This window comes from Lactuca sativa, chromosome 3 (assembly GCF_002870075.4).
Source record: "Lactuca sativa cultivar Salinas chromosome 3, Lsat_Salinas_v11, whole genome shotgun sequence".
NCBI classification, from domain to species: domain Eukaryota; kingdom Viridiplantae; phylum Streptophyta; class Magnoliopsida; order Asterales; family Asteraceae; genus Lactuca; species Lactuca sativa.
In genome coordinates, this window is record NC_056625.2 from 66,973,951 (window position 1) to 66,982,779 (window position 8,829).

The 8,829-nt window shown below is 33.7% G+C and overlaps 1 protein-coding gene across 1 annotated transcript; it reads right to left on the bottom strand.

The window, feature by feature from the left end:
* Positions 1–361: 361 nt before the first annotated feature.
* Positions 362–3,660, bottom strand: LOC111888368 (putative potassium transporter 12). Its single transcript, XM_023884556.1, has 5 exons — positions 3,068–3,660; positions 2,761–2,989; positions 2,442–2,690; positions 1,623–2,357; positions 362–1,540 (listed from the first exon to the last, which is right to left on the bottom strand). Exons 1-5 carry the CDS (start codon positions 3,335–3,337, stop codon positions 513–515), a joined length of 2,511 nt encoding a protein of 836 aa, XP_023740324.1. The 5' UTR covers positions 3,338–3,660; the 3' UTR covers positions 362–512.
* Positions 3,661–8,829: the final 5,169 nt, after the last annotated feature.

The window sequence follows — 8,829 nt, forward strand, 5'->3', positions numbered from 1 at the left end:
TTGGAGTTATCTTTTCCAATTATTTAGGATTTGTTGTTAGTAGCAGGACGTTATAAACATAACGCTCCATAGTTATTGAGGGGGAATGAATAAAAAGTTAACTTTTGATTATTGGAGTTTGTATGTACTCGAATTTAGGTCTTATCACAATAATCTTGTATAGACTTACAATAAGACTAACGAGTCTACAATCATTAAGTGTAAGAGGATCTTTATCTTCGGAATTAAGGAGTTAACAATAATACAATATGCATCAATTATTATATAAAAGTTATTCTTTGCAATTGTATTATTTTTCTTATTATATAAATTATTTTATTGTTCTAATTACTAATACAATTAATATGACAAGCTAACAAAGTAGTTAATAGGCTTCATTCTATCGCCACATCAAAACAAACAAATTATCTTCATACTTCAAACAAGTCAGAGATCTTTGACTTGAGCATTTGAGCCATAACTTAACGAATAAATATAACAAAGAGAGCACCCTAACACATACAATACATATATCATACCATATATGTCATCCCAACCTGTATGATATTCATGTGCGGAACCTTCATCGTGGCAGCTCCACCCCTACAATTATTCCTCAAAAACGAATAAAAGTAATTAATCACAAGTTTCTTCAGAAAAAACGAATCCTTTCTCGCTCTAACATCACCATGTCCAAGCAAATAAGTAAACCCAGATTCCGTAGCTTCTCTAAGAGCCGAAAGCTCATATTCCAAGCTCGGATCATCATCAACGTCACCCATCACACTCGGTGGCAACACCAAATCACCCTCTCCCTCTCCCTCTGCTTCCATCATCAATGGCACACTCAATTCCCCAGAATAGCTTCTTGGGCTTCTCGGGCCCACACCCACCGACACACTTTCAAATTCAGCATCATTTACCTCACTCTCCAACGCAAGTTCTTGAGCTTCTTTCCTCATAAACTTCTCCAAACTCTCAACCAAAAGTTGCTCAAACGCATGATGATCTTCCTTACGTACATCTTTATACCCATATCTCGCTACACATTGAAACATATGGTAATCTTTCGGGCAGATCCTTCTGAAAAGAAACCGTTCATCTTGATTGACTACGGGCACAGGAACATACTTTATACAGACAAAAACGAGTGTGGAGTGGATTGCGGGCAGCTCTAACAGGAACCGCCCGAGAACCCCGGGCACCCCGTGGACCAGCTCGTTGTAGACTAGTCCGATTCCCGGGACCCGTACAGTTCCCAGAGTTGATCCGAGGTCGTTCATGAATTCCATTGAGATTTTGCCTCGGACTTCACTTTGGTATTTTAAGACACTTCCGTAGTTCCAAATGTACATGACACAGAGAAAGAAGGATGCGAAAGCAAGAGGAAGCCAACCACCTTCGGTGATTTTGGAAAGGACTGCTGACATGTATAGGAGCTCGATTGATCCGAAGACGAGAGGGAAACATAGGGCTATGTATACGTTTGTTTGCCATATTAGAAGCATCACTAGGGTTACTAATGTCGTGCTAACCATCATTACACCGACTTCCGCTATCCCTGCACAAATTATAAATCTTTTTAAAGCTTCTGAATGTGAAAGGTTAAAATGGTCATTTACTAATAGTTTATGAAACCGAACCGTATGCATTGGCTATGTCGGTTGTGCTTTGAAATGTGGCTACAACGAGAACACACATAATCATCAAGAACCAATTGATTACAGGAATGTAGATTTGACCCATGAACTTTCTTGATGTATGAACAATTTTCAACCTTGGGAAGCATCCAAGAGCCATGGATTGCTTAATGCAGGAGAATGAAGCCGATATCATAGCTTGACTAGCAATCACAGCCGCAATGGTGGCAACCACAAAAACCGGCCAAAAAAGTCCATCGGGAATGGAATCGTAAAAGATTCTAGCGGCGGAATCAGGGTGTTTCATAAGATACGCAGCTTGACCCATGTAAGCTAACAGAAGACATGGAAACACCACAAACGAGAAAGCAATCTGAATCGATGGAACAGTGAAATGCCCTAAATCGGCAAACATGGCTTCTGCTCCTGTAATGCATAGAACACAACCACCGAGAGACGACCAGGCTTTGACGGAATTTTTTTTGAAGAACAGGTAAATGTAAACAGGGTTAATCGCCTTCACGACTGATACATCGTGTTTAATTAGGTTATATAATCCAATCGATCCGAGACTAAAGAACCACAAACCGAGCATTGGAGCAAACGTCAGCCCTACTTTACTAGTCCCAAATCGCTGAATCCCAAACAATCCCACGAGAATCACAATTGAGACGATGACCAAAGCGTTTGTGCCAAATCCTTCAATTTTACCTTGGAGACCACTCACAGCCGACATGACTACAACAAGGTAAAGATTACGTTTCGATTATGGATTTCTAAGTGGCGAAATGGAGAAGATGATTACTAATTTACTATTGTTACCTGAGATAGCAGGGGTTAGAATGCCATCGCCGATGATCATAGAAGTTCCCATTAGAACGAGTAACAAGAGAAGGGTTTTGTAAAACGAATTGTGTTCTAATTTCTCTTTGATTTTCAATGCCCTTTCGAGTTCTGGGGTTGGCAATTTGAGCCTGAAACTTGATATACGTTCATCTGCAACTTGACGATTTGGTAGAAGATTGATCTTTGCATATCTGCAGATCAGTGAATACAGTGCAAATGTTCCTCCTGCAAGTAAAAAACAAAACTTTGCGTCAAGTAAAGTCAACCAATGAATTGGGTGCTTCATAATTCATACCTTCGCCATTGTCGTTTGCTTTAAGCACTATGAAAACATACTTTGCTAATGGAACAAGAGCAATCGTGTATATAACAAGTGATAAAGCTCCCAAAACATCAATGTCTGACTCGACTTTGACCTTGCTGAAAACATCTGTAAACACATACAAAGGACTCGTCCCCATATCACCATACACGACTCCAAGCGTCTGAAAAGCCAATCCAAGAGTCTGCCATATCGACACCTCCTGGTGTTGTCGTACGATGAAGGTTTCTAATTAGCGATTAAAGTTCGTAACAGAGTTTGTAATTACGTTTGAGCTAACCTTGTCATGGTGGCCATGGGAGCCAGAGATAGCCATGGCTTCAACATCAAAAGAGTCAACTCTTTTCGCCTTCTTCACCAACCTTCTTCGAATAGATCCATGTCCTTCGCTTCGATTTTCATCATCGTTAACCAATGACCATGGTGGTGACTCTGAATCAACTTCACTACCATCCACCCACCGTGAAGTTGAATCACCACCACCGCTCCTCCTTCTTAGTAACCTAGCACTAATGCTACTACTAACCTCTTCGATCCCATCGTCATCCATCTCTAATTTCTTTCAAACAATCGAAAACCCACAAGAACCCTAGTTTAAAAATCTTGAAAGCAATCAATTTTAGGTGTCTTGAAATCAAGTTAAACAACTTCGGAATCTTGAAGGAATATATTCTGATGATTTCTTATCGTTTTCATATAATATTGAATTATTGGTAGTTCACTAGGTGAAGAAGATAGAATGACGTGTGTGTTTGATAGAGAAATAGAAATTAGAATGGGAAATTTGTTGTGACATGTATTGGGGTGGGGGCGAGGATAACATGGTTGGTTCAGGACAATGATTCGAGTTTGTAGTCCTTGAACGAAGAACTTGTGATTTTAAATACTTGATCAACATCCAGTAGCGGCGGTTTTGTATTGGTTGATTACTTGGTGTGTGACTCTAAGATGATTGGTCCATTTTGTAACCATCCCTAGTCCTACGTGTTCGCTAAAATAACTATAAAATGGAAATGTATTTTATTTAACGAATTTTGTTTTTACTAATTATTATGTAGCAGAATGCACAGATTTGGACCACAGATTGAATAAAATCAATGATCAATGATCTGAGAGTTTATGATATGACGATATGGTAATATATATCATATAATCACACAAATTTCAGCATAATGGTATTTTGGACAATTAAATATATTTAAAAAAGAAAAAAATTTCAGATTGTTAGGGATAATTAATACTTCAAATTTAAAAAATCTGAATTTTTTAAATTAATTCGGTTTAAATCTAAACATAATTTGTAAACATAACCGATTTTATTCTGTCAATAATGTTTTTTTGTTGGATTGATATTCTTTCAAAGTTTTATTCTATTAGAATATTAATGAAGAATAACAGAATTCTTGAACTCTCCGTTGAAGAATAACAACATTTTAATATTTTCATATACATTCGAACTTAAATACAAAATTATACATATACTAACATACTAATAGCCTTATACATTTTAATATATTTATACGTATTCTAAAAGAATATCACAAAAAATCAGCATTCTTGAATATACAATTAATGAATAAATACAAGTGTAATTCTTAAAAAATAAGAACATTCTTAAATTGTATATGTGATCAATCTTTGACTCATTCTTCAAGTCATTTTTTATCAGGTCTTCAAGTCATTCTTCCGACCATTCCTATCAAAAATGCAACAAAAACTAAGAATGGTTAAAAGCATTGCAATTACTATCAAGTTATACATTCTGACAGAATACATAGAATACATTCTGGTAGAATATATAAAACACAATCTTGCATAATACATATAATACATTCTCGCAGAATACATAAAATAAAATATGTTAGTTATAACTTTACATGTCACTATAAATAATTAAAAGCATGCGATTTGCTATTATCAATCGTGTGTATATATATATATATATATATATATATATATATATATATATATATATATATATATATATATATATATATATATATATATATATATATATATACATTCTAAAGCATAAAATGTATAAATGCATTCTGTCAGAATTACTAGAATGTTACTTGCAATTCCTATCACTTTATATATTCTGGAAGAATATATAGAATATGATAAAATACGTAAAATACATTCTGACAGAATCCATAGAATTTGCTAGTAAATCAAGATTATAAAATTGTTGGAATAGTGGAACACGTTAAGTTTAATATTTTGCAAATATTAGACGGTTAGATTTTGATATTTTCCATATATTGCTTATTTAATCAGGTGATTACAAATGTTTTTGAGAAGAGTTTTCTCATTCATACAATATTTAAGTTCTAAACTGACTCAAATTTGTGAAATCTCTTATAAACCGTTAATCAAATCATCAACCTAAATTGATTAAAAAATCAAATTCCAATAGCAAAGATTGATGCAACTTAGGTAATTAACAAATAAGGAATTAACAACAACAAAAAAAAAACATATCAAAAGGTTTAATGAAGAAAATAAAAGAAATACTCTTTTAGGAAATTAATAAATAAGCATACCACATGTTAGAACCAAGTAACATAAATAACCAAGTTAAAAATATTTTTGTGTTCTTCAAGAATTTGAACATCAAATTCTCTTTGAGGCATTTCTACAAACACCTGGCGTGCAACATAGTAATCAAATTCTCTTTCATGTCATTTCTACAATGAAGCTGCCAAATGTGAAAAAGTAAAGGTTGGAACAGAAAAAAAAACACCTAATGTAAATGAATAATGTAATTTACCTGTAAAAGAGGAGAATAGAACGAGATATCTGGGAGAGTCGATCGACATATACTTTCAGCGTCATTTTTTCTCTCTGCCCATAAGTTGAGTTGTTACTTTGATCAAGCTTTGATTTGGATAATCAAAGAATCGAAAATCAAAGAACAAATCAAATGGAAAATTCATGTGAAGAATCGTAAATCAGTAGCATTCAGAGGAAGAATTGCAAGAAAATGGCAATCAAGAAGTAGAAGAATCAGAAATCAAATAAACATACATTAGTGGTAGAGGCCAACCTTCAAACCATTGATTCAGCAGTTGGACTTCATCAGCGAATTGCAAAATCAACTTGAATGGTGGTTCAATTTTGATGTCGGTGGTGATTTTTGGAGCGTGAAGATGAATTCCAGAGAAAGAGAAAAAGAATTGGCTAGGGTTTTTTTCAACAGATTTTAACTTTGACATCCCATATTTAAAGGAATAATGAACATATTAATTATCTACCATAATTAAATATACAAAGATTACTATAATACCCTTAAATGATTTATTTAATTATTTATTTTTTCCTAAATTCCTATTGGTGCATTCATGCACACAATAGTTGCTAGAAACAATTGAACCTAGCTCTTTATATATATATATATATATATATATATATATATATATATATATATATATATATATATATATATATATATATATATATATATATATTGAAGGGTTATTTGAAAAAAAAAACCCTAAAATGCATAAAAAAATACTTACAGATTAAAAAACTTTTTTTTTATTTTTATATAAAAAAATCATAGGTTTTTTAATAAATTCGCTGTAAAAAAAAAATAAAAAATCAATTTTAAAAAAAAATTCAATTTTTTTTCAAAAAAAATCAGCGAATTTATTTAAAAACCTTCGATTTTTTCATAAAAAAAAGTAAAAAAAAAGAAAGTTTTGTGATCACTAAGTTTTTTTTATGCATTTTTAGGGTTTTTTGTTTTCCATAGAACCTAAACCTATATATATATATATATATATATATATATATATATATATATATATATATATATATATATATATATATATATATAGGAGTAGGATCAAATGAGAATACCTAAAAGGTTGAGAACGGAAGAACAGATCTGGACTATTTAAATACTTAGATCTAAGGTTATTATTAAAGGGACGAATTATGAAAAAATCTAAAACTAATGGTATTAAAGTGTAAGTTTTAAATGATCAGAAGGGCATAATAGGAATTGCAACTATACCTATTTCCTATAATTTCTCTCCCTTTCACCCCTTTCCTTTAAATCTTTCTCGTATCTATATTCCCCCTTTCTTATCTCTCTCTCTAGGGTTTCAAAATAAAGTTGCCTTCATCTTTCTCGTATCATCACCTCACGCTGCAACCACTATTTTTGTCCAACACCGGTGTCACCAGAAGAGGCGCCGCTAAGTCCAGATGAGGCGTCTACCTTTCTCTCGATTCCTGGGCTACGAATATACACAGACACGCAAGAGCAAAAACAAAAAGAAACACTTCTGCTCTTCGTGCTCTTCATTCTTCTTTTCTAGACCAAGACCTACAGGTTAATTATTGCAAAACAAGTGCTCTTCAATCGCTATCGGAGCCATCATCAACCTACATGTTTACTAGGTATTTCTTTATTCAATTTTTTGAACCGTCATCTGATATTCAATTGATACCGGAGCCTCCTATTCCACCGCCTCTCTCCCCTATTTTCTTCTTCTTTTTATATCGCACTCCCTACAAAAACCTAATCGGTTTTTTAACTTAGAACCGGGTTCTGACCATGCTTTGAAATAACATCAGGTGATATGAAAATGATTGTTGTGCATAGTAAGTGTTTGATGAAATGTCTAACTATTATTTTCTTTGAATTTGCATGATTCTGAAGTATTCCATTTTATGATTAATCAGTTTCTTGTTTTATAGGCTTATGGTGTTTTGTTTAACTGTTTTATTGCCTTCCAAGCATTGCTTCTGCATGTGAGTTATTTTTTGTTTTCCCTTCACTTCTTCTCGGTTGTTTCTCGATTGATATAAAGATTGAGGCCAACACAAATAATAACCCTAAATATTACACACTAAAATAGTGTATAGTGGTAAAGGGATCGAATCCACGGAGATTGGTTCAATTTATAACTCTATGAAAAATCTCTTTGTAAAAATACTTGTAAAATGATCATAAAAATAAAATGGGGGGTTTTGGTGTTTTGAAATACTTGAAACAAACTAGAATTAACTATGATTTAAATAGACAAATGCAACAAAAATAAGAGTTTGATGTAAAATCAATAAGGGAGAGATGGTTGACTTAAAGTTTCCTCACTTTGACTTTTGATGAACATATCATTAGAATCCAATGGTGCAATACTTTGATTTAAATCCTTAATTTGGCTATAGTAATCCAAGGAGCTTGAGATTACCTAGACTTTTCTTAATTGTTGAAATGGCTAAAGAAGCTCATAACAATTTCCTTAGTCAAAGTCACTAATTCCAAATAGCATGTAATTAGTGAAAGTCAACTAGCATTAAGAACCAAAAAGTCACCAAATCCAAGAGGGGTCAAATGCTTTCACCACCATGTTGGAGGAAATGTTTTTATGATTGTGTGAAGCAAAAACAACACAAAAATCATTTGTTGCTTGCTAATTAGAGGATCCTTTACTTAATCAAGAAATTAGCCAACTAATCACCACAAACACATTTAAACTCATGAACTAAAACATATAAGTAGTGATAAGATGTTAAAACACAAAACATTCCCATAAAGATTTAAGAACATGTTCATGGATTCTTCAACATTCAACAATAGTTCAAAGGATTAACCAAAAGTCAACCAAGATTAGTTTAGCCAAGCATGGCTAAACCCAAAGAAACAAAGTTAGAGAAAATTGTACCAAACATTAAGCAAGAATCAAGAGGTAAAAATATGATGTTCTTCAAGTGTTCTTGGCCTTCAAAAGTCTTCAAAACTCCAGAGAGAATCTCCAAAAATCGGATGTCTAAGAGTCTCCAAAAGATGGGCACCAACCTTCCTCAAATAGCTCAAAAGAAGAATTTCCGAAACTGCCCCTGCAGGAGGTTGCGCGACCCGCGTGCTGTTGCGCGGGTGGGTTGCGCGGGTGGTCCCTGAATGTAGCATCTTTGAGGTTTTGGGCATCCATAGCTTAGCCCACTTGGCCCAGTGCGAGCCCAATCAGCTCCTAGCCCATTTTTCTTCAAGTTTTCTTCAATTTAAGCCCAATTTGGCTTCTCCAAATG